Genomic DNA, 27,004 nt, shown 5'->3' with positions numbered 1-27,004 from the left:
CAAAAACAAAATACTGAACAAAAAATAAAATCTTGAGGCGGAGTTTGATTAAAGCCCTCGCGTGTCGGGACGACGGATGCATGCACATCGACGGAAACTCCAAGAGCAGTGAATGAGAAGGAAATTAGCGGGAAAGCTGAGCGCGAGATTGTTCGGTTGGCAGCGCGCGGGCAATCGAACGGCCGCCCGTTAAACCGAGGCGGGAATCTGAATGTTTCCTCTGTTTAGCCGAAGAGCCGCGAAGATGGAAAGAACCATGGCGACAGCGCCTGACGACGCAAGGAAGGGCGGAGAAGAATCTCTGCCTCGATCTGTTGTCGGCGATGAAGCGAATGAGGAGATCGTCATTCAAATCACTTCTCACAGTGGCACTGAATTGAACAAAACCGTGATGGAGCCCAGTCGCGCCTCCACATTATCCCCCTCCGAGAATGCTTCGCTGTCAACGACCGAGCAGCGTCGACATCAAACCTCTCCATCAACAAACACAGAGAATACGAAGGCGAAACAATTGTTCCGGTCACTGCCCAGGCTAGAGTTGCAGATTGCCGGCGGGACCACATGGCTGTGGGTCAGGCGATCCTTTCTCGTTGTGTTTTGGCTCACTTGGATAAGCTTATTGGCGTCGGCCCTGGTGATTATTGTGCAGACCCCGGAATGTAAACTCACTCCTAAACTCAGATGGTGGCAAAAGAAACCACTGTATCGCATTGCCATGCAGTCCTACTACGATACGAACGGGAACGGCATCGGAGACCTGCTGGGTATAAATATACACAATATTCATGCATTACATAGAACCTTAAAATTATTGCTTTTACGTACGTTTCCTCATAACACCTTTCCCCATAATGTTTAAAGCATACTAATGGTACTTGGATGCCAATCTTCTCAACACTAGGATATTGCAGGAGTTCCTCAGGGCAGTGTCCTGAGCACAGCCATCTTCAGCTGCTTCACCAATGACCTTCCCTCTACCATAATGTCAAAAGTGGGCCTGGCCCCCAATATTTGCAATGTTCAGCTCTATTCATGCTTCTTCAGACCTGGACAACATCCAGTCTTGGGCTGATAAGTGGCAAGTAATAGTTGTGCCACACAGGTGTCAGGTAATGACTGTCTCCAACAAGAGAGGGCATAATCACGTCCCTTGACATTCAACAGCAATAACATTGCCAAGTTCCTTACTGTAAACATCCTAGGAGTAATCACTGATCAGAAACTGAACTGGACCAGCACATAGATGCTGTGGTTACTGGAGCAGGCCCAAGGCTGCATATTCTGTGACGAGGGACTTGCATCCTTCCTCCCAAAAGCCTCTCTGTAAAGTACGAATCAGGAGTGTAATGGAATACTCTGCTTCCCTGGTTGGATGCTGCTTATAACATTCACTTCCTGTACCATCGGCATGCCATGGCTGCAGTGTATTATCTACACAGGATGCACTGTAGCAATTTGTCAAGGCTTTATCATCACCTCCCAAACCTGAGACCTCCATCACCTATAAGGACAGAGGTGCATGGGAACACCTATGACTTCCAAGTCACAAACCATCCTGACTTGGACATACATAGTTCATTGTTCCTGGGTCAAAATCCTGGACCTCCCAACCAGTATCATGGAAACATCTACACCACATAACTGTAGCAGCACAAGGCCCATCACCACCTTCTCAAGGGCCGTTAGGGATGGGCAATAAACCCTGACTTGCTGGTGATACTACATCCTGAAAATGAATGAGGTAAATACTAGCCTTGACTCAGTGGTAGTACTCTGGCCTATGAGACTGAAAACTTTGAGTTCGGTCCTACTCCAGGATAATTAAAGCTGGCCTTTGATTGCTGTACTGAGTTATTGGAGGTATTTCAGGTAAGTGGTGTTAAACTGAAGTCCTCTCTGCTGGTTCGCGTGGAGGTAAAAATATACCTGCAGTATTGGTAGAAGAGAGCAAGGAGTTCTCTGATCAAGCCAACAGTCATTTCTCAAATGTTTAACTGTTCATTTATTTGCTGTTTGTTTGTAAATTGGGTGCTTAATTTTCCTACAAAACAACATTGACTATACATGAAGTGTAAAACAATGGCTATCAAGTGTTTTGAAACATTCTGAGGACATGTATACAAATGTAAGTTTTTTTGTTATCATATACTTTTATTTGTGATCAAGTTTTTCTAGCTCTAAGATGAGGGGCACTGAGGTACCTGCGCAGCCTCTTGCCTCTGCTATCTCTCTAGCACCAGTCCTTGTTCCCATCACCAATGGATTGTTCGAATAGTAGCTGGGGAACCTATTATACAAATGGCGAAAAGCTTTTGTATAAGTAAAACGTATTGGACAAGTCGTTTACTTTTTCAAGCCTTCTGGAGAACAGGGAAAAGATTATTATTTATGCCTGTGCCTAATCTCATCAGTCCTATTTTTCTTGAGTTTCTCAGCCTTTTCCTGATCCCCTTCTTCATTTCCTCGTGCTGTCACTCCTCAAGCTCAGTACTTGTGTATTTGCCTTCACCCAATAGCCGTTGCCATGCATATTTCCTCTTTGCTGCCTACTGCTCTTTGAGTGTCTATGCCTTCCTCTCACCATTCCCTCCTGCCACCTTTTCAGGCAATATTTACCCCAAGTTGCAAATATTGACCTAGTCTCAATAAAACTGTTTCCATCCTTTTCTAAGCAGCTGCCTGCACTATCCTTGCTATTGTTTCCACCCCTAGAAAATTTCCCCAATGATCTTACCCCTCTCTATTGCTATCCCAGTGTTCCTATACATCAGAACCAAGCCCCCCCAATATTATCTAACTGCATAGTTGTCCCTTCTACCTGCATCTTAGAACATCTTCTCTTCCATTACCCACTATACTCTTGATTTTATAAAAGGTAGAAGATAAAGTGAGCTACTTAAACGTAATAAAAACACTGATTTACATTTTACACACAAATATGCACATGATCATGGAATTTGATTCAAAAAAATCACATTCCCACAATGCAATGTAGTAGAAATGCAGTTTAACTTAACCAGTGGTTCCGCTTAATATGTTATATGGGATAAAAAAGCTTATTTTCCAACTTACACTACAGGAAATATGTTAGTGTTTTAGATAATAATGTTGTACAAATCTTCTTCCCTTTGCAATTTCATTGTGTTTTATAAAAGGACTGAATGGTATCTCGTGTACTTTTTTAGAATCTGAAAACTGAAACTCTTTACCTTCCTTGGTCTACTTTTCATCCTACAATATATTGTCGTAAATCTTAAAATTCAAGTTGGGCTTGATCTAAGTGCTATGTTTTGATTTACCTATCATACTTAGTCCTCTCTCCTACTCTTGTCAATGCTGGTCAAACCCTGCATCTAGATTTCTCAGCTCAATTTAAAAATTAGTAATTTAGAAACTTAAAATAGTGACCCTGGGGCAAAACCTTTAAGCTAAGAACCAAAAAAGGGTAAGAAGTCTGGTGGAATTTGTTGGGCATTAAAATTGATAAAGTAATAGACAATGGCATGACTATTGATGTCAAGCTCATTGCACCTGCTCCTAGACTTTGTAAAAAGACTTTCAGAATGTTTTAACTTAATGCATTAATAGCAATGGGAAAACATATAATCACCAAAAACAGTTTACAGTGTTACAGTGGCAATGATGTCAGTCATTTTGCGACCAGGATTTACCTCAAACTGGCCTGAAAAAAAAAATAGAATTTTTACATTCATAAGAAAAATGTGCTGAAATATGTTTTTACAGGGGTAGCTTGTTGGCAGTCAGTATCTGTCATGCTTCATCAAATGCAAGAATACCAAAACGTGAAAGGAACAACTAAGTATGAGCAGTTTATACTGCTTATCCTAGTGTAAAATAGCAGTGATTACAAATGTTTCCATACTTTGTTCGGCTCTTTTTTGACAGCAGACAGTAAAAGGCCTGTTTGAAATTGGGAGTAATAACATTTCCCAATATGATGATAACATGCTTTTAAAAAAATGAGCATTTAATTCAAGTAGGCCCGCTTATTTGCAAGAAAGGAGCATCTTCAGTATTCAAAATGTCACACGTTATAAAGAAGACATGGCACTTTAACAAAGCCTAAGCAATTTAAAGCATTGAAAGAATCTTTAATTTGGGCCTGTAATAAGAGTTTTCTCCCCACATAGTTGGTTTTGTTTTTTAAAATATTACATTTTTGTATCTGGGACACACCAATTCAATTAAGTCCAAAAGTAAACCTGGACAGTACTTGCTTTTAAGGACCACCCTTAATCCAGCCTCTATCTTTGTGAGGAGAAGCCACTGTTTGGAGATGGCATGGATGGGGCAGTAAAGGATAAAAATCATAGATGGCTACAGTACAGAGGAAGCCTTTCAGCCCATTGTGTCTGCAGTAGATAGTGCAGTAAACTAATAGGGGGAGGGAGGGTTCAGGTAAGGGTAAGTCTGAAGAGAAAGGTCAAGGCTGTAGAGCAGAGTAGCGATTTGAGTAAAATCAAGCAGATTGTGTCAGGAAGGGACAGAGACTTTAACAACTGTAATAGGGCATTAGCGGCTAAGGTCATATTGGGGAAAAATTGTAAAAAGTTAAAATTAAAGGTGCTCTATCTGAATGCATGTAGCATTCGTAATAGATAGATGAATTAATGGCGCAAATAGAGATAAATGGGTTTGATTTAGTAGCCATCACTTAGATGTGGTTGCAGGCTAACCAAGGTTGGGCACTAAATATTCCAGGGTAGATACAAAGCTGGAAGGAAAATATAGGAAAAATGGTGGGTAGCTCTGAAAATAAAGGATGAGATAAAGGGCGCAATGAGAAAGGAGCTTAGCTTAGAAATTAAGGATGTATAATTAGTATCAGTGGAGCTAAGAAATACCAAATGGCAGAAAACACTGGTAGGAGTAATTTATCTGTTCCCTAATAGTAAACATACTGTTGGGCAGAGTATAAATAAGGAAATTAAAGGAGCATGTCACAAGGGTAATGTAATAATCGTAGGCGACTTTAATCTTGATATAGACTGGGAAAACCAAATTGGCAAAAGTAGCTTGGTGGGTGAGTTCATGGAATGCATTTGAGACAATTTTCCAGAATATTCCAACTAGATCTAGTTTTGTGTTAGGAAACAGGGTAATTAGTAATATTATAGTAAAGGATCCTTTGGGGGAGTGATCATAATATGATAGAATTTCCATGAAGTTTGAGAGTGATGTGGTTAATTCTGAAGCTAGCATCATAAATTTAAATGAAGCCAATTATAGAGGTATGAGGGATGAGTTGACTAATGTAGATTTGGAAATTAGATGAAAAGATATGACAGAAGCAATGACAAATATTTAAAGAAATAATTCATAATTATCAACAAATATGCATTCATCTGAAGAATAAAAACGACATTGAAACCACGGCTAACCAAAGAAGTTAAGAATAATATAAAAGCAAAATACTGCGGATGCTGGAAATCTGAAACAAAAACAAGAAATGCTGGAATCACTCAGCAGGTCTGGCAGCATCTGTGGAAAGAGAAGCAGAGTGAACGTTTCGGGTCAGTGACCCTTCGGAAGTTAAGAATAATGTTAGATTAAAAGAGATGCGTACATGTTGACAGGAAGAGTAGTAAGCCTGAGGATTGGAAGGGTTTTAAAAATCAGCAAAGAATGACATGAAATTGATGACGGAGAAAATAGAATATGAGAATAAACTAGCGTGAAATGTAAAAATAAATTGTAAGAGCAAAAAGGAAGAGATTAGCAAAGTTAAATGTGGGTCCCTTAGAGGCAAAATCATAATGGTGAATAGAGAAATGGAGATGTTAAACAAATATTTTGTATCTTTGTTCACAGTAGAAGACACAACAAAATACCAGAAATGTGGGGTGCAAAAGGTGTTATGAGAGTGAGGAACTTAATATTAGTGGAGAAAAAGCACTGGAGAAATTGATGGGACTGAAAACTGTAAATCTGCTGGACCCTATGGTCTACATCCTAGTATTTTAAAAGAGGTAGCTGCAGATATAATGGATAAATTGATTTTGATCTTCCAGCATTCAGTAGTTCTGGAATGGGCCCTGTGGATTGAAGGTAGCAAATGTAACCCCGCTGTTCAAGAAAGGAGGGAGAGAGAAAACAGGCAACTGTAGGTTAGTTATCCTGACATCAGTGGTAGGGAAAATGCTAGATTTTTTTTTTATTCCTTCATGGGATGTGGGTGTCCCTGGCAAGGCCAGCATTTGTTGCTATCCCTAATTGCCCTATTATTAAGGACATAGTAACGGGATACTTGGAAGATCACAGTATGATTAAGCAGATTCAAAAAAGTTTTATGAAAGGGAAATTGTGGATGGAATTTTATGGGCCCTGCAAGAGTGGACTGTGTGGTGCGCGGGGTGATTTAATTAGGCAGAAGTCATTTTTTTGGATTCTGACAGTGGGCTTTTTTTTACTGAAAGTTTACCGCATATTTGTGGCGTTCCGGGGTTCCCCCCGCAAGGTGGCAGTTTGCAGCTTTGCGTTCATTTACATGCCCTGACTACTCATTACCCTGCACTTAGTTCCAATTAAGTCCTACCTGCCAAATTAAGTGAACAGCGTGCGCTATTCCTGTGCCACCCAGTTCACGTTCGTTTGAATGTGGCGTGCAACAGTTGGCTTTGTGCAGTTGAGTCTGAGGTCAGTGTTTTTCTTTCTTGAACTCACTGTCAAAATGAACGCCAGCATTAGAATGGATGTTTGACTCCAGGCTTGGCACCAGCAAGGGAGATTCTTCTCGGGGGATGGCGGTGAAGGCATGCGGGTGTGTACATATTGGGAGGGTACTCGGGGAGGACAGGGTGAGGTGGTCGGCTGCATGGAAGAGCAAAGGAAGGAGGAGCCGAGCTCCTAGGGTGTGTAGTGGTTGTTATTGCTGCTGAAACTGGGTGTTGGTGGCTGCGGGGGTGGTGGGTTGATTTGAGCATTACAGTCAACAGATGGTCATGAGGAGCCTAAAAGGAGGAATGAGTGCTGTCAACATCGGGGACCTGTGGGGCGAATGCAGGGTACTGGCAGAGGGAACAGTCACAGTCAGTGGGGCAAATGGATTCTATAGGGGGGAAGATCAAGACTTAGGGTTGCGTATTCTACGACATCATAGGGAGGGGAATGGGACTTGGCAATAATATAAGGGTGGATTTGAGGAGGATCAAGGTCAAAGTCGGCATATCGATGGTTACGGGCGTGGGGGATGGCATGAATAAATTGATTGTAACACTGTACAGTATGGGGGGAGGTTCATTGGTAACAGGGAAGGGCAATGGTTACATTGGGTGGGTCACGGGTGATGAATTCAGGCTGGAAGGTTGCAGGAGGAGGTTGGAAGGTGGGGAAACTTGCCCTAAATTGCACAGACATCATTTTCACTAATGATAATAGAAACCATGTGACCACTCAAGGATTTCAGGAACAGTGGGAGGAGACAAATGATAGGGAGTAGAATTTCCACCTGGCTGCAATTCTCAGGCAGCCCACTTGATTGGCACCCTATCAACAAACATTCACACCCTCCATCACTGACACACAGTGGCAGCAGTGTGTACCATCTACAAGATGCACTGCAGCAACACACCAAGGCTCCTTAGCACCTATCTAACCCGCGACCTCTACTACCTAGAAGGACAAGGGCAGCAGAAGTATGGGAACACCAAGTTCCCCCTCCAAGCCACACACCATCCTGACTTGGAACGAGATCACTGTTCCTTCACTGTTGCTGAGTCAAAATCCTGGAACTTTCTTCCTAACAGCACTGTAGGTGCTGCAGCGTTTCAAGACGGCAGCTTAAATATGTTCACATCCGCCTGAGGTCTTATTCATTGCTGTAATCAAAAAGAAGGGCTCTTCTGACAATAGCACATGAACATGCAGTGGAGTTGTGTCTGACAGCCCGTGGCTGAAGAGCTCCTACCGGAATCACAATGTGGATTTCGTCAATCAAGAGGTACAGTGGACATGAACTTCACAGCAAGACAACTTCAAGAAAAATGTAGGGAGCAGCAGCAACCTTTATACATGGCCTTCTTTGACCTCACAAAGGTCTTCAACAATCAATTGGGAGTGTTGCAGGTGTGTAATGATAAGAAGCCCTTTATATCTTTTACAGTGCCTTCATATACACTTCTCCAAACTTTCAGTCGACTGACCGAAATGTTTGTGAAACAAGGCCAGTTACGGATCGTATTGTTGTTCTACTTTACACAAAGCAAATGACCATATAGAGAGAGTACGAGTTGCAGCCAATGGCATAGGTAGGAAGAGGGATGAGGTCCTGAAAGCAGATTTTAGGGAGTTAGGAAGGAAATTAAAAAAGCAGGACCTCAAGAGCAGTAACCTCAGGATTACTCTCAGTGCAACGTGCTGGTGAGCATAAGAATAGGAGGATTGATTGATTGAACACATGGCTGGAGAATTGGTGTAGGAGGGAGGGCATCAGTTTTCTGAGGCATTGGGACCAGTTCTGGGGCAGGCGGGACCTGTATAAGATGGACGGGCTACACCTGAACAGGACCGCAGCTAAAACCCTTGCAGGGAGATTTGCTAGTGTTGTTGGAGAGGGTTTAAACTAACTTAAATAAAAGCAAAATACTGCGGATGCTGGAAATCTGAAACAAAAACAAGAAATGCTGGATTCACTCAGCAGGTCTGGCAGCATCTGTGGAAAGAGAAGCAGAGTTAACGTTTCGGGTCAGTGACCCTTCTTCGGAACTGACAAATATTAGAAAAGTCACAGATTATAAACAAGTGAGGTGGGGGTTGGGCAAGAGATAACAAAGGAGAAGGTGCAGATTGGACCAGGCCACATAGCTGACCAAAAGGTCACGGAGCAAAGGCAAACAATATGTTAATGGTGTGTTGAAAGACAAAGCATTAGTGCAGATTAGGTGTGAATATACTGAATATTGAACATCAGCAAGTGCAAACCTGAAGAAAAACAACCTGAAAAAAACAGTGGGTAAGCAAACTGAACAAACTAAGATGAAATGAAATAAATGCAAAAAAAGATTGTAAAAAATGTAAAAAGGAATGCAAAAAAAAGGAAGAAAAAATAACTAAAAATGACTAAAAATGAAAGTAAAATGGGGGGCTGTCATGCTCTGAAATTATTGAACTCAATGTTCAGTCCGGCAGGCTGTAGTGTGCCTAATCGGAAGCTTGAGGAACAGCATCTCATCTACCGATTAGGCACACTACAGCCTGCCGGACTGAACATTGAGTTCAATAATTTCAGAGCATGACAGCCCCCCACTTTACTTTCATTTTTAGTTATTTTTTCTTCCTTTTTTTTCTTCCTTTTTTTTGCATTCCTTTTTACATTTTTTACAATCTTTTTTTGCATTTATTTCATTTCATCTTAGTTTGTTCAGTTTGCTTACCCACTGTTTTTTTCAGGTTGTTTTTCTTCAGGTTTGCACTTGCTGATGTTCAATATTCAGTATATTCACACCTAATCTGCACTAATGCTTTGTCTTTCAACACACCATTAACATATTGTTTGCCTTTGCTCCGTGACCTTTTGGTCAGCTATGTGGCCTGGTCCAATCTGCACCTTCTCCTTTGTTATCTCTTGCCCAACCCCCACCTCACTTGTTTATAATCTGTGACTTTTCTAATATTTGTCAGTTCCGAAGAAGGGTCACTGACCCGAAACGTTAACTCTGCTTCTCTTTCCACAGATGCTGCCAGACCTGCTGAGTGAATCCAGCATTTCTTGTTTTTGTTTAAACTAACTTGTCAGGTGGATGGGAGCCTAAGGGGTAGCTCAAAATGGAAGGAAGTAAAGCTGGTAAAAGGAGGTAGAAAAGTAGCAAGCAATTTTAGAAGGCAGACAAAACAAAGGCAAACATCAAGAAGAATAGGAAACTAGGTAAAGGTGGAGGGGTAGCACTGTTAATCAAGGATGGCATTGGTACATTAGTTAGAGATGACCTTGGTTCAGGAGATCAGGATGTAGAATCATTTTGGGTGGAGATGAGGAATATTAGGGGAAAGAAGTCACTAATGGGAGTGGTCTACAGGCCCCTAACAGTAACCATGATGTATGACAAAGTATACAAGAAGAAATATTGGGTGCTTGTGATAAAGGGACGGCAATAATCATGGGTGATTTTAATCTACATATAGACTGGAAAAATCAGATTGCCAATAGTAGCCTGGATAAAGAGTTCATAGAATGCTTTTGAGATTGTTTCTTAGAGTAGCACATTCTAGAGCCAACCAGAGAGCAGGTTATAATAGACTTGGTATTGTATAATGTGACAGGATTAATTAATGACCTCAGAGTAAAGGCATCTCTAGGTAGCAGCGACCACAATATGATTGAATGTTACATCCAGTTTGAAAGAGAGAAGAGTGGGTCTAAGACTAATATTTTAAACTTAAATAAGGGCAACTGTGTGGGCATGAAATCTGAGCTAGCTGAAGTGAATTGGGTTACTAGGTTAGGAGAATAGAAGCAGTGGCAGACATTTAAGGGCATATTTCAGAATACTGAAAATAAGTATATTCTTACTATTAAGAAAAATTCTGAGAGGAGGATCCACCATCCGTGGTTAACTAAAGAAGTTAAGGAAAGCATCAAACTTAAGGAGAAAGCATATAATTGTGCAAAGATGAGTGGCAGGTCAGATATAAAGGTCAAAATATAAAGAACAGCAGAGATGGACGAAAAGGTTAATTGGGAGAAAGAAATTAGAGTATGAGAGGAAGCTAGCTGGAAATGTAAAAATGGGTAGCAAGAGTTTCTACAGTGTTATGACTGGGTGAGGAAGGGGTGTCAGGCTCCCCTCTGGCCCCTTTCCTTGTTTGGCCATAACAGCGATTAACTTTTTAAAACACAGTGTCTTCACCTCCGTGAATCCCTGCTCACTGCTTTCTAATTGTAATTGTAAACAAACGAATCAGACAGGCTTTCTTAGATTTAAACAGGAAAGATGTAAATTTATTAACCTTAACACTCCAACTCAGTTAAAAATATGTGACATAACCATGCCAGCATGCATATGCGATAAACACACACAAATCGATACAGAAGAGGAGAAAGAATTAAAGGGGGGTGGAGTAGTAAGTGGAATTCACTTACTGTCTTTGGTTTGGGTGTAAAGACCTTGATTGCACTTAAGTCTTGCAGTTCTCATTGGGGCCCAGTGCACACTTTCAAGCTTGTTTTGCTGGTACCAGAAGGCTGAAGAAGTCCTTTTAAGCTGCTTCCGTGGGTCCCTGGAACTTTGCTGGAGAGAGGGACAGAGAAAGAGGGGTGCTTTCTGCTTGAAGTTCAATTGCAGTGTGCCCCAAACTTTTCTGTGAGGCATAATTCAATCAATTCCCAGGTTGGCCAGCAGGTTAGTCATGTGACCAGCTCTTTGTTTGAAACAGCCTCTTCTGGGGAGAATTATTGTTTCTTCAAAGCTTACTAGACAAACTTGGTGTGGGGGGTGGGGGCGGGGGGTGGGTGTGGGTAGATTGCTGGCTCTTAGAAAAGATGTGGATCATCACTGTTGCCTAGCCCAATCTTGCTAATTGAATCAGGGAGCACTTCCATTTTCTCTCTATGCTCTCAGAATGCAAATGTGCAGCCATGTTTACAGCCATTCAGCTCTGTGGTCTGTTTGAGCAAGTTATGTTCAGTGTCCAGTAAAAGTTCAAATAGTGTTCCATATTATGAAATTGATATGTTTCCATTTGTCAGGGTGTAGTTTTGTCACAACCGGTATTTAAAAAGGAAAAGAGTAAGTAAAGTGAGTGTTGGTCCTCCAGAGAGTGAGAATGGGCAGTTATTAGTAGATAATAAGGAAATGGTGGATGAAATGAAGAACTATTTTGCTTCTGTCTTCACTATAGAGGATGCAAACAATATTTCAGTAAAGCTGTAAATCAGGAGGTGGAAGGAAGAGAGGAACAGTGAAATTACAATCACCAGGGAAGCGGTACTGAGCAAACTGATGGAACTGCGGGCTGATAGGTCCCCGGGTCTTGATGGGCTCTATCCTAGCATCTTAAAAGAGGTAGCTGATGAGGTAGAAGATGAGTTGGTGTTAATTTTTCAAAATTTGCCAGATTCTGGAAAGGTTCAATCGGACTGGAAATTAGCAAATATAACCCCTCTATTCAAGAAGAGGGTGGGGAAGCGGAAGACAGGTAACTATAGGCCAGGTAGCTTGATGTCTGTCGTGGGGAAGGTGTTATAATCGATCATTAAGGAGACTATAGCTGGGCACTTTGAAAAGCTTAAGGTAATCGGGAAAAGTCACCATAGTTTTGTGAAAGGGAAATCATGTTTAAACAATTTATTGGAGTTCTTTGAAGGAGTAACATGCGCTGTGGATAAAGGGGAGCCCGTTGACATACTGTACTTGGATTTCCAGAATGCATTTGACAAGGTGCCACATAAAAGGTTATCATGCAAAGTAGCTCATGGTGTAGGAGTTACATTAGCTTGTATAGAAAATTGGCTGGCTAGCAGAAAACGGAGTATGCATTAATGGGTCCTTTTCTGAGTGGCAGGATGTGATGAATGGAGTCCCGCAGAGGTCTGTGCTGGGGCCTCAACCTTTTACAGTTTATATCAATGACTTAGATGAGGGGATGCTAAATTTGCAGATGACACAAAGATAGGTAGGAAAGTTTGTCGTGTTGAGGACATAAGGAGGTTGCTGACCAATGTAGATAGTTTAGTTTAGTTTAGAGATACAGCACTGAAACAGGCCCTTCGGCCCACCGCGTCTGTGCCGACCATCAACCACCCATTTATACTAATCCTACACTAATCCCATATTCCTACCACATCCCCACCTGTCCCTATATTTCCCTACCACCTATCTATACTAGGGGCAATTTATAATGGCCAATTTACCTACCAACCTGCAAGTCTTTTGGCTTGTGGGAGGAAACCGGAGCACCCGGAGGAAACCCACGCAGACACAGGGAGAACTTACAAACTCCACACAGGCAGTACCCAGAATTGAACCCGGGTCGCTGGAGCTGTGAGGCGGCAGTGGGCAAAAATCTGGCAGATGGAGTACAATGTGGGAAAATGCGAAGTTGTTCACTTTGGCAGGAAGAATAAAAAAAAGTGTTACTTAAACAGGGAATGACTGCAGAATTCTGGGGTGCAGAGGGATCTAGGTGTTCTAGTGCACGAGTCAGAAAAAGTTAGTATGCAGGTACAACAAGTAATAAAGAAGGGTAATGGAATGCTATCCTTTATTACGAGAGGATCTGAAAAGAAAAGTAAGGATGTTATGCTTCAGTTATATAGGGCATTGGTGAGACCACATCTTGAATACTGTGTGCAGTTTTGGTCTCCTTATTTAAGGAAGGATGTAAATGCTTTGGAGGCGGTTCAGAGGAGGTTTACTAGATTGATACCTGGAATGAGCGGGTTGTCTTATGAGGAAATGTTGGACAGACTGGGTTTGATTTCACTGGAGTTTAGAAGAGTGATGGGAGACTTGTTTGAAGTATATAAGATCCTGACTGGTCCTGATAAGATGGATGTAGAAAGGATGTTTGCTCTTGTGGGTGACTCCATAACTAGGGGCACTGTTTTAAAATTATGGGTCGCATATTTAGGGCAGAGATGAAGCAAAATATTTTCTCCAAGAGGGTTGTGCGACTTTGGAACTCTTTGCCTCAGAAGGTAGGGTCATTGAATGTTTTTAAGGTGGAGGTAGATAGATTCTTATTAGGCAAGGGAATCAAATAATATCGGAGTAGATGGGAGTGTGGAATTGGAAACACAAACAGATCAGCCATGATCTTATTGAATAGCAGAGCAGGCTCGAGGGGCCAAATGGCCTACTTCTGCTCTTAATTCGTATGTTCATATGAGCATCAACTAGGCTTAAAATGCAGAATAATGTCAAGAAGACAAAGTTAAGGACACTACCTGAATGCGCACAGCATTCGCAACAAGGTAGATGATTTAAAGGCACAAAGAGAGGTAAATGGGTATGATCTAATTGCCATTACAGAAATGTGGCTACAGAATGACCAAGCCTGGGAACTGAATATTCAAGGATTTTCGACATTTAGGAAGGATAGGCAAAAAGGAAAAGGAGGTGGTCTTGCGCTGATAATAAGGGATGGGATCAGTACATTAGTAAGGGAGGATCACAGATCAGAAGGACAAAATGTGGAATCTGTTTGGGTTGAGTTAAGAAACAGCAAGGGGCAGGAAACATTAGGAGGAGTTGTTTATAGGCCGCCAAACAGTAGTGGGGCATGACATTAATCAGGAGATTAGAGAAGCATATAGCATGGTTAATACAGTAATGATGGGTGAGTTCAATCTGCATTTAGACTGGGTAAACCTAATGAGCACTAATATTGTGGAGGACGACTTTCTGGAGTGTGTCAGGGATGGTTTTCTAGAGCAGTATGTTGAGCAACTGACAAGAGAACAGGCTATTTTAGATATAGTATCATGTAATCAGAAAGGGCTAATTAATAATCTTGCTGTAAAAGAACCTTAAGGGATGAGTGACAATAATAAGATAGAATTTTACATTATGTTTTAAAGTGAGGTAGTTCAATCTGAAGCCAGGATGTTAAATTTGAACAAAGGAAATTATGAAGGTGTGAGGGGCAAATTGGCTAAGGTGAATTGGAGAAATACATTAAAGGGTATGACAGTACATGGGCAATGGGATAGTCTTTAAAGAATTATTACATAGTTTACAGCAACTATATATTCCTTCAAGGCTCAAAGGAGGACCAAGAAACTGCTAAAGAAAGGGAGAACAGAATATGAAAGTAAACTGGTAAAAAACATAAAATTGGACTGTTAAAGCTTCTATAGGTACGCAAAAAGGAAACGTTTGGCTAAGACAAATGTGGGTCCTTTACAGGCAGAGTCAGGAGAATTTATAATAGGAAATAGAGAAATGGCAGAGAAGCTAAATGATTACTTTGTGTCTGTCTTCACTGAGGAAGATACAAGAAATCTCCCAGAATTAGAGATCCAAGGGATTAGGGAGAATGAGGAATTGAAGGAAATTCGTATTAGTAAGAAGGTTGTATTGGAGAAATTAATGGGGCTGTAGGTTGTTAAGTCCCCGGGACCTGATATTCTACATCCTAGAATGTTGAAAGAGGTAGCTATAGAGATAGTGGATGGGTTGGTGAACATCTTCCAAAATTCTATAGATTCTGGAGCGGTTCTTGCAGATTGGAAGGTAGCAAATGTCACCCCATAATTTAAGAAGGGAGGGAGAGAGAAAACAGGGAACTACAGACCTGTTAGCCTTACAACAGTAGTAGGGCAAATGTTAGAATCTACTCTAAAGGATGTGATGAATGGACATTTGGATAATAATGATCTGTTGGGCATAGTCAAAGTGGATTTATGAATGGGAAATCATGTTTGCCGAACCTGTTGGAGGTTTTTGAGGATGTTACTAACAGAATTGAGAAAGGTGAGTCTATGGACCTATTATACTTGGATTTTCATAAGGCTTTTGCTAAGGACCCCACAGGAGGTTTGTCAACAAAATTAAAGCACTTGGGATTGGAGGTAATATATTGGCCTGGATTAAGGATTGGCTAACAGGCAGAAAACAGAGAGTAGGAATATACAGATCATTCTCGTGTTGGCAGGTTGTGACTAGTGGGGTACCGCAAGGATTAGTACTTGGGCCCAAGCTGTTCAAAATATATATCAATGATTTGGATTTGGGACCAAATGTAATATTTCGAAGTTCACGGATGACACAAAACTAGGTGGGAGTCTGTGTTGTGAGGAAGATGCAAAGCGGCTTCAAGGGGATTTGGACGGACTTAGTGAGTGGGCAAGAACATGGTAGATCGAATATACTGTGGAAAATGTGAGGTTTGGTAGGAGGAAAAGATGTGCAAAGTATTTCTTAAATGGTAAGAGATTAGAAAGTGTAGATGTACAAAAGGACGTGGGTGTACCCCTCAATAAGTCACTGAAAGCTAGCATGCAGGTGCAGCAAGCAATTCGGAAGACTAATGGTATGTTAGCCTTTATCGCAAGAGGATTTGAGTTCAGGAGTAGTGAAGCCTTGCTTCAATTTTATAGAACCTTGGTTAGACCGCACGTGGAGTACTGTGTGCAGTTTTGGTCTCCTTACCTTAGAAAGGATATTATTGTTGTAGAGGGAGTGCAATGCAGGTTCACCAGACTTGTTCCTGGGTTGGCCGGACTATCCTATGAAGAGAGGTTGGGGAAACTGGGCCTATATTCTCTAGAGTTTCGAAGAATGAGAGGTGACCTCATTGAAACCGACAAAATACTTAAAGGGATGGACAGGGTAGATGCAGCTAAGATGTTTCCCCTGGTTGGGGAGTCGAGAACCAAGGGACATAATTTCAAAATAAGGGGGAAGACACTTAGGACAGTGATGAGGAGAAATGTCTTTACTCAGAGGGTTGTGAATCTTTGGAATTCTGTACCCCAGAGGGCTGTGGAAGCTCAGCCATTGTGAATGTTTAAAGCAGAGATTGACAGATTTCTAAATACCAATGACATAAAGGGTTATGGGAATAGTTTGGGAAAAAGGCATTGAAGTGGATGATCAGCCATGATCGTATTGAATAGCGGAGCATTCTTGATGTGGCCTACTCCTGTTCCTATGTTCCAGTCAAATTTTCCAAACATGCTGTTCCGATTAATCAGTTTGCTGGTTTTAACAGGCTGTGAGTTTGACTTTTTTTTAAATTAGTTTAAGGGATGTGAGCGTTGCTGGCTATGCCAGCATTTATTGCCCATCCCTAATTGCCCTTGACAGAAGTGAGATTCCTTGTCTTAAGGCAGAGTTTTTCCCTAGATGTGGCTGGCTGACTAACTGTTGTATCAAATGTGTCTCTTTGTCCTTTTTCTTTCTGTTCCCATGAAAAGGGAAACTGTCCCTCTGATCGTTTCTCCCAGTTTGGTAATTCGCCAGTAGACCTGTTTATAAAACTGGCTAATTCTCCATCCCTAATCCTTTTGGTGGAGGTTAAAGAAGCCATCTCTTACTATTCTAAAATTGAATTTGGATCATCCTGGTTTGATGGTCTTGGGATGAGGCAACCAACTTATATTCCTTTAGTTTGAAATAGACTGTGATGATTTTTAACCCAGTGCCAAATTACTGTTTTAAAACACAACACTTAAACATAACTCTTTCCCAAATCCTTTCTTCGACATAAATAATAATTAAAATATTGCAACATAACAGTTTAATTATATTGCAATGCTACCTCATTTGAAAAAAGGGGAACCTTGCCACAGAGGAGGTACTTTATATGTTGTACAGGAAGAGTAAATGTATTAAGAATTGATCCATGTGATTTATTTCCCCCATTGACAGCTTTGACTTACTTCTGCATCACCTAGAGGATGCTTCCATTTAAAAAGTGATAGCTGTTCAGGGTAGGTAAATGAAATTTGTGTGGATTGGGGAAAGTATTATATTGTAAAATGGCAAATATAATTCAAAAAGTTAATTATCCAGATATATTATGACATTTTTTTCATTCATTCATGGGATGTGTGTGTCGCTGGCTAGGCCAGCATTTATTGCCCATCCCTAATTGCCCTTGAGAAGATGGTGATGAGCTGCCTTCTTGAACCGCTGCAGTCCATGTGGGGTAGGTACACCCACAGTGCTGTTACGAAGGGAATTCCAGGATTTTAACCCAGCAACAGTGAAAGAACGGTGATATAGTTCCAAGTCAGGATGTGGTGGTGTTACCATGCATCTGCTGCCCTTTCCTTCGAGTTGGTGGAGGTCGTGGATTTGGAAGGTGCTGTCTAAGGAGCCTTGATGCGTTGCTGCAGTGAATCTTGCAGATGGTACACACTGCTGCCACTGTGCATCGGGGGTGGAGGGAGTGAATGTTTGTGCATGGGGTGCCAAACAAGCAGGCTGCTTTGTCCTGGATGGTGTCGAGCTTCTTGAGTGTTGTTGGAGCTGCACCCATTCAGGCATATGGGGAATGTTCCATCACACTCCTAACTTGTGCTTTTAGATGGTTGTCAGGCCTTGGGGAGTCAGGAGGTGAGTTACTTGCTGCAGGATTTCTAGCCTCTGAGCTGCTCTTGTAGCCATGGTATTTATATGGCTACTCCAGTTCAGTTTTTGGTCAATGGTAGCCCCTAGGATGTTGATAATGGGGGATCATTATAATGCCATTGAATGTCAAGGGAGATGGTTAGATTCTCTCTTGTTGGAGATGGTCATTGCCTGACACTTGTGTGGCACGAATGTTACTTTCCACTTATCAGCCCAAACCTGGATATTATCCAGGTCTTGCTGCGTTTCTACACAGACGGCTTCAGAATCTGAGGAGTCGAGAACGGTGATGAACATTGTGTAATCATCAGCGAACATCTCCACTTCTGCCCTTATGATTGAAGGACGGTTATTGATGAAGCAGCTGAAGATGGTTGGACCTAGGACACTACCCTGAGGAACTCCTGCAGTGATGTCCAGGAGCTGAGATGATTGACCTCCAACAACCACAACCATCTTCCTTTGTGCTAGGTATGACTCCAACCAGCGGAGAGGTTTCCCCCTGATTCCCATTGACTTCAATTTTGCTCGGGCTCCTTGATGCCATACTCTGTCAAATGCTTCCTTGATGTCAAGGGCAGTAACTCTCACCTCACCTCTTGAGCTCAGCTCTTTTGTCTCTGTTTGAACCAAGGCTGGTAAGAGGTCTGGAGCTGAGTGGCCCTGGTAGAATCCAAACTGAGCGTCACTGAGCAGGTTATTGCTAAGCAAGTGCTGCTTGGTAGCACTGTCGATGACACCTTCCATCACTTTACTGACGATTGAGAGTAGACTGATGGGGCGGTAATTGGCCAGGTTGGACTTGTCCTGCTTTTTGTGTACAGGACATACCCGGGCTATTTTCCACATTGCTGAGTAGATGCCAGTGTTGTAGCCGTACTGGAACAGCTTGGCTAGGGCGCGGCAAGTTCTGGAGCACAGCTCTTCAGTTCTCTTGCCTGAATATTGTCAGGGCCCATCGCCTTTGCAGTATCCAGTTCCTTTAGTCATTTCTTGATATCACGCGGAGTGAATCGAATTGGCTGAGGTCTGTCATCTGTGATTCTGGGAACTTATGGAGGAGGCCGAGATGGGTCATCAACTCGGCACTTCTGGCTGAAGATTGTTGCAATGCTTCAGCCTTATCTTTTGCAGTGATGTGCTGGGCTCCCCCATCGTTGAGGATGGGTATATTTGTGGAGCCACCTCCTCCAGTTAGTTGTTTAATTATCCACCAACATTCACAGCTGGATGTGGCAGGACGGCAGAGCTTAGATCTGATCCATTGGTTATGGGATCGCTTATCTCTATCGCATGCTGCTTCTGCAGTTTGGCACACGGGTAGTTCTGCGTTGTAGTTTCACCAGGTTGACACCTCATATTTAGGTATGCCTAGTGCTACTTCTGGCATGCCCTCCTGCACTCTTCATTGAACTAGGGTTGGTCCCCCGGCTTGCTGGTAATGGTAGAGTGGGGGATATGCTGAGCTATGAGGTTGCAGATTGTGGTTGAGTGCAATTCTACTGCTGCTGATAGCCCACAGTGCCTCAGGGATGCCCAGTTTTGCATTGCTAGATCTGTTCGAAATCTATCCCATTTAGCACGGTGTCGTGCCACACAGCAGAATGAAGGGTATCCCTCAATGTAAAGGCGGGACTTCGTCTCCAAAAGGACTGTGCGGTGGTTACTCCTACCAATACTGTCATGGACAGATGCATCTTTGGTCGGCAGATTGGTGAAGATGTCAAGTATGTTTTTCCCTCATGTTGGTTCCCCAACCTCCTGCTGCATACCCAGTCTAGCAACTATGTCCTTTAGAACTCGGCCAGCTTGGTCAGTAGTGGTGCTACCGAGCCACTCTTGGTGATGGACATTGAAGTCCCCCACCCAGAGTACATTCTGCGCCCTTGCCATCCTCAGTGCATCCTCCAAGTGGTGTTCAACATAGAGGAGTTCTGATTCATCAGCTGAGGGAGGTGGTAGGTGGTAATCAGCAGGAGGTTTCCTTACCCATGTTTGACCTGATGTCATGAGACCAGTGAATAGGAGAATTCCTACTTAATGACTTAAATTCTATGTGGATTATAAAGTTTATATGATATCACAGATTTTTCAAGTTTGATATGTAGGACTTACAGCTGTGTTTGGAATAAAATTAATTGAAATGGGAGCGGGGGGTGCAGGGAAATCATGATTTTATGTCCCGCTTTTGAATTTGACTTCCCTTCTTTGCAAGGCTTTGAGATCATCGGAGTATATGGCAGGGCCTCATGTTTGATGTGATATCCAATTCCAGATGTCCCTGTGTACATTGTACCTGAGAGAAGTCCCTGTGGAACATCCAACAATCAGTTATTTTTGTCACGTGGCAGCCTAGTTCATCTTGGTTAGAAGGAATTGGGCCGATGAGATTTCCCCTTAGTAAATAATTCTGTGCTTTGCTATTGCCATGTCGGTGTCTTTTGAGTGCTTTTATCCTTGTGGATCAAATAGATAGAAGCAAAAACATTAATATTCAGTTTGATTTGAAAATGAAAAACACCTTTGCATAGGCGCTGAATAGTTACATTGTAATATCCACAATTCAAGTTCATCTTAGGAATGTATAAATAGGACATTATTCATGTGTATTAATAATCGTAATATATTAAAAATTCGTACTTGGGTCATGCCTTCCATTGAAGAATCTTATGAAAACATCCCTGTGGAGATCCTCTTGTTAAAATGCTGACACGTGTTACACTTACTTGTAAATATTCCCGATAATGTTAGCAGGTGGATATCTAATAGAATTTCCCATGTGAATCTGATCATTGGTGTGTAGAGCTCGCTGTGACCCCAGAAAGCATTAAAGGCATGCAGCTGTTGATGGTACTGTGGCACAAGTAATTTTTATTCTCAATTTAAATTTAATTATATGTATCTTTATTTCTCCAGCCCCTTTGGTTTTCTACCTGGCCCACTACCTTTTGGCCCAGCTGTTTCCGTGACCCTTCTTAATCCTTTTCTGCCCCCACCCTGACACTTCTCCTGACTTTTTTGATTTGATTTAGAGATATAGCACTGAAACAGGCCCTTCGGCCCACCGAGTCTGTGCCGACCATTAACCACCCATTTATACTAATCCTACACTAATCCCATATTCCTACCACATCCTCACCTGTCCCTATATTCCCCTACCACCTACCTATACTAGGGGCAATTTATAATGGCCAATTTACCTATCAACCTGCAAGTCTTTTGGCAGTGGGAGGAAACCGGAGCACCTGGAGGAAACCCACGCAGACAGAGGGAGAACTTGCAAACTCCACACAAGCAGTACCCAGAATTGAACCCGGGTTTCTGGAGCTGTGAGGCTGCGGTGCTAACCACTGCGCCACTGGCCTCCCTCAGCTTGCTCCTCCTGGTACCACTCTAGCTGTTTCTGCCCCTGGCACGATGGCCTCTTTTGCTGCCCAGACTTCAGAAGCTGATTCCTGACCACTGGGAACTAGATTTTGAAGTGGAAAGGGACAAATTTCTTCGTGTTCCCCACAATATTTGAAAATGCTCTATTATTTAATTCATTTTGAGTTTCAAATGATGAGCTCCCCAAGATATTGGGAATCCATTTAGGTAATCTAACTCCCTCCAACTTCAAAAGCGAATTTTCTTGGTAAAGGTCTGAAATTGATGTTTGAATCACCCAGTAATACCCAGCAGGTTCCTATGTTAAACAGTCCCTTAAAGGCTTGCCTACTGCAGAGTTTTAAAAATCAGGGTCTTAAGTCTGCAGCTGCGAAGTGAACTTAAAGTTCCTGCTTCCCATACCTGCACAGATACCCATTCTTTCGGCCCTTGCTCTTTTGATCTACTGCCCTTAAGCACCCACCTCACATCTTGACCTCTCCCTCTCACCCCTTCCCCTGAAACGATTCATTGCTTTCTCTGCATCACCTTTACACTCTGACCCCAAACATTTATCCCTTCTATCTCTCAACCTTTCCACTTACTTCCTACCCTGACTGACCATTTCTTCTCAGTTTTTGCCCTTTCTGTTTCAGTCTGACATGTTCATGCTCCAGGCATCTTTTTAATGTCTAGCTTACGCTGGAAGATGTGAGGGAACATACAGGAAGTTGGAGCTGGTGTGGCAGAGGTTGCCAGAGAAATGCTGTGGCTTGTTTAGCTGAGAGGGAAGATGAGACTGCAGGTAAGAGGGAATGCAGCAGAAAGATAACAAGGTATTGGGATTGAAAAGTGAAAGGCAGTAACTGTGAGAGGAAGAGAAAGATCTGGAAGTAATTGGGATTATACATGGGAGCATTGGGGTATGGAAGGCACTATTGGATTGTGTATTTTCTTGATAGGATTGGGGCTATTTAGCCTTTAAAAGAAGGAGCATGGGAGAACTCCCATTGCTTCCAAGCCTTAAAGCCCACTCAGGAAATGTGATTTTGGAGCACTAGGCTTTATAGGGGACTGATTTATATGAGTACTTGCTGGAAGGGTGGGGGAAGCACTCAAGCAGAAAGTCTGAAGACTTAGTGGACTTGAGATTATGGGCAGCCAGTTTGGAGGAGGGGGTGGCAGGGGGTGAGGGTGCACGGGATTTGGACAATTCTAAGTGTTTTTGTTTTAAAACACTCACTCAGGATAATAGTTAATTGTTACCTGTGAATTACAAAAGAACAAATTAAAGATTCACTCAAAAAGTTGTTTTACTTAACAGGGTCATGCTTTATTTAAAATGATTACAGTAAATGATTACAGATTTAAAAGCTTGAGAAAGAAGAGAAAATATTTTTAAAAAACAAAGCTGCTTTGTTACAGTATGCCCAGCAAATAAGTGCTTCAACAGTACCTAGTCCAGTAATTTAGTCATACAATTACCCAAAGTGGCCAGCTCCTGTTGATTACACATCCTGCTTCTAATGCTTGGTCAGGTTTCTCCTTATGGCATTCAGTCACGTTCGTCCTTCACAACTGCAATGCTAGTCTCTCATGACTGCAGTAAAGTTCTCTGATGTGTTCAACTTTTTGTAACCCTTTTCAGGACCTGGGTTAGTATGTTAACAGGCCATGTCGTCCAATGAATCTTCTGTTAATATCATAATAGCCAATTATATTCTGAGCTCTTTGTTTAGACCATAGGGTTTGAACCCACCCAGAAAGTTGAACATCTTTCTTTTGCTTTCTTTCGATAATTTTGTGAAGCCCCTTGATGTCAGCCTTCCAGGTGAAGATGTTTGTGGCATGAATGCTTGAACACTCGGCCCCATCTTATCTAAGTTGGATAGTCTCCAAGGTCTATCCAAATACCAATATCTCCTCTACACTTGCACTATCTCTGTATCTTTCCGATAGCCTTTGTTTAGTTTCACTGCCTTACCACAGCTCAACAAGTTTAATTCTAAAAGACTGAAAAACATGCTTTTTTTCCATCACTTGTTTTTCATCTGTTTTCACCTGTTTCCAGCTTGTTGCAGAGCATGACAGTTAGTTTGTACAGTCTAAAAATTGTGAGTTTGTTTCTTTTCCTTACACAAGGGATGGCGAGCATTGGAAACACTATGCCATATGATCTATGGGAGTGCTCTGAAGTTATTGAGATATGGACATAGGATAGGTGGATTAGATGAGCGGTTAAATTGTGATGGCATAGGGTCAGAAATAGGGTAAGAGAGGGGTTGGAAGCATTTGGAGAGTAGGGTAAGGGAGTACTAAAGAGGGAGAAGCACTGGACTCCCTAGGAGCACTGAGGAAGATATAGGGCTGGGACCATTGAGCAGGTATGGGCAGTGAGATCACGGAGATGGGGAAAGGAATCCTGAACGAGGTGATGTGACTTAGAAGGGGCCGGAGGGACTCTGATCAAAGTCTGGCATGTGAGCTGGAAGCAATCTAGATTAAAAGCCCTGATATATGAATGGTTAGACCCAGGAATGAAGCATAGGAACCAATGTTCCCTGTAAGTTGCACAGGCAGCAACCCAGAAAGGACCGCACAGGCCGCTCGCAAGCTTTCCCTTTTAAGATATCGTGCAAAAAAAATTAAAGGTACTCCACACTGAAATGAACAGTTGCCATGCACAGCAAGAATATTTTAGAGGGGACATTGATAGGAACCTGCAGCAATGTTGATGATGACTAGCTTTGAAGTATGGAGCAGCAGCTAAATGGTGCCATGGAAAGGCAGCATCTGAAGAGGCTGTGAGGATATGTTTAAATGGAGTGTGGGCCAGAGTGATGAGCTCAATTAAAGTGTGGCCAGGGCAGCACTTCGAGAAGCCTTTGGTGGATTTTCCTAGTTTTATGAGTAAAATCCTAAAACCCTGGAGCAAAAGTTTGCTTTTACATTTTTAAACCCTCCTTTGCTCTTGTCTTTTATTTGACCAAAAAATATTTCTTGTGCTCCTTTGGCCGAGGACACTAGTACTGGTGAGTACTCTTTTTTTTTTACTTCTATCTCTCCTTCAACTCTTTTCAACCCTATTCCTCTGTCCCTGCTCTTCTTTGTGTGTGTGTGTGTCTGTGAGAGAGAGACCACTACCTTCCTTCCTGCCTCCCCATCTCTTTCTGGGCATGACTTTATAAGTTCTTTGAAATGTAACTATGCTATGGTAATGGAGCAGGAGAACTAAAAGGCAGCAAGAGGAAGAGTGAAAAGGGAACTTGAGGCTTTCTTTGTTTCTGCTCTTGATTTTGTCTTTGTCTGTCTATCTCTCAAGAATCAGCTTTGCATTCTTTAATTATTGGAAAGACAGAAGCTACCGTCTTTGGTTTCCATCTCTCGCTCCGTTCTCTTGTCGACTCCATCCCTTTCCCTGACAACTGTCTGAGGCTAAACCAGATTGTTTGCAACCTTGGTGTTATATTTGACCCAGAGTTGAGCTTCCTAGCACATAGCCACATCGTCACTAAGAATGCCTTTTTCCACCTCCATAACATTGTCCAACTCTGCCCTTGCCTCAGCTGTTTCTTACCTGCTGTTGAAACCCTTATCCATGCCTTTGTTACTTCTAGGCTTGACTATTCCAGTGCACCACTAGCCAGCTTCCCTAGTTCTACCCTCCACAAGCTTGAGGTCATTCAAAACTCTGCTGTCCATGTACTAACTCACACCATGTCCTGTTCACCTATCTCTACTGTGCTTGCTGACCTATATTGGCTCCCGGTTAAGCAATACCTTGATTTTAAAATTCTCATTCTTATTTTCAAATCCGTCCATTATCTTGCCCCTCCCAACTCTGTGATTGTCTCCAGCCTTACAGCCCCAGAAGAACTCTGCACTCCTCCATTTCTGGCCTATTGAGCATTTCTGAATTTAATCACTTCACCATTGGTGGCAATGCATTCAGCTGCCAAGGCCCTAAGCTCTAGAGTTCCCTCCCTAAACTTTTCTCCTTCTCATTTCTCCTTGAAGACTCTATTTAAAACCTACCTTTTTGGTCATCTGGCCTAACATCTCCTTATGTAGCTCTGTGTCAAATTTTGTTTGATAATGCTCTTTTAAAGCTCTTTGGGACATTTTATTACATTAAAGACACTTTATAAATGAAATTTATTGTTGTTTAAATTGTTTACTACGCTAAGTGCTGAAGCATGAGGTGCCCGGAGAGAGTAGTCTGAGGATTACTAGCAGTAGGGAGAAAGGCTACTTTTGGACTTGGTTGAGGGACTGTGGAGCCCACAGGTCGGTGGTGTGAAGAACACTTAGCTTGGAATTGAGCCGGAAGGACGCAAAAAAAGGTAACAGTAGATATATTTAATTTTGATGGAAATGGCATAAGAAGAATTTGTTACAGGAAGTATGTGTTACACTTGAAGGAAAGCACAGTGTAGGCAAGACTGTTACTAATAAGTCTCCTATGATGTTGTTCACAGTGAGTAAGAAGATTTGCTGTTTTGTAGCAATAGAGGTCTTTATACCAAACAGAAGAGATAACATCAGAGCTAAAACTTTAGTGATTTAGAAATGCAGAAAAATGATGGATAGGAAAAGACCAGATGGCCTAAAATCTACAGATTGGTCTTGGGTCTGGGAATATTGTAAGCGGGGATCGTTGGAAGTGAGTAGAATTTCAAAAGTATGAGAGTATTATGAAGTTGGTTGCAGGATGTGGGAACACTGGTAGGATGGTGATGACGTTTGGGAATACGGAGAAGGGGGATATCCAGGTGTATTAGAAATAGATGGAGATGTCAAAATATGACACAATTGTTGTGCCTAATCTGCACTTACTCTTAAAGAATTCACAAAAGCAGACTGGTGAAAGGTATATCAATGTTTTATTCACACATTAAATCATCAAGTACAAGCACTCACTATTTGCACAGTATACTACCCGTCAAGATGTGAGGTGATCAGTCTCGGACTTGCGGCTGTCCTTCTGTTCTCTGAGTCCCTGAATCGGTACCTTCTCGAGTGTTGCTCCTCGAGGTTTTCGTGCCGTCCCAAGTTTCAGTCAGGGTTATTTCCAAGACTCACCCTTCTTACTTACTCATAGGGGTCTTGTATAATGACATAATAATAATTCCTTATTTGGTTCAGTAAGAGTTTGGTCAGCATTCTCATTTCCTACACTTCCCCATTGTCTAATTGTGGGTCTAATCATATCTCGTGTCCATAGCAACTCCTTTATCTGTGCAAGTACAGTGAGTCTGCTAGCATCGTGTCTAATCTCATCCTGTTTCAGCCTGTTTTTCTGGATTGTCTGCAATTCTTTGGGCCATCTGTGTGCTGCTCCCCTTTTTACCCAACCCCCCTATGTTTCAACACACTGTGTATTGTGTGACTGGCCCTGCATTCTCAACTAAGTTCCTATGTGTTTTTACTGGGTCTACAGTCCCCCTTTTGATCCTGCAGGGCTATGCCCAAGGGATCACACTCTCACATCTCTTAGGTAGTACACTTGTGCAATTACAATTTCATTTCCAAGACAAGATCATAAGCAGTGTAATGTTAAAGAAAGCACAATTTAAGTAACGCTGTTACATAATTAACCACTT

General features: G+C 42.2%; 1 protein-coding gene across 1 annotated transcript in view; it reads left to right on the top strand.

Annotated features, from left to right (window-relative positions):
* The first annotated feature begins 244 nt into the window (after positions 1-244).
* The window catches only part of LOC137376721 (amino acid transporter heavy chain SLC3A2-like), a 170,180-nt gene continuing 143,420 nt past the window's right edge, over positions 245-27,004 (top strand). The window contains exon 1 of the mRNA XM_068045696.1: positions 245-764. Coding sequence (XP_067901797.1) covers positions 245-764 — 520 coding nt within the window. The remainder of the gene's footprint in view (positions 765-27,004) is intronic.

Source organism: Heterodontus francisci, chromosome 13 (genome assembly GCF_036365525.1).
Source record: "Heterodontus francisci isolate sHetFra1 chromosome 13, sHetFra1.hap1, whole genome shotgun sequence".
NCBI lineage: Eukaryota > Metazoa > Chordata > Chondrichthyes > Heterodontiformes > Heterodontidae > Heterodontus > Heterodontus francisci.
Note: the sequence above shows the minus strand (reverse complement) of the source record. Positions and strands in the feature narration are given on the sequence as shown.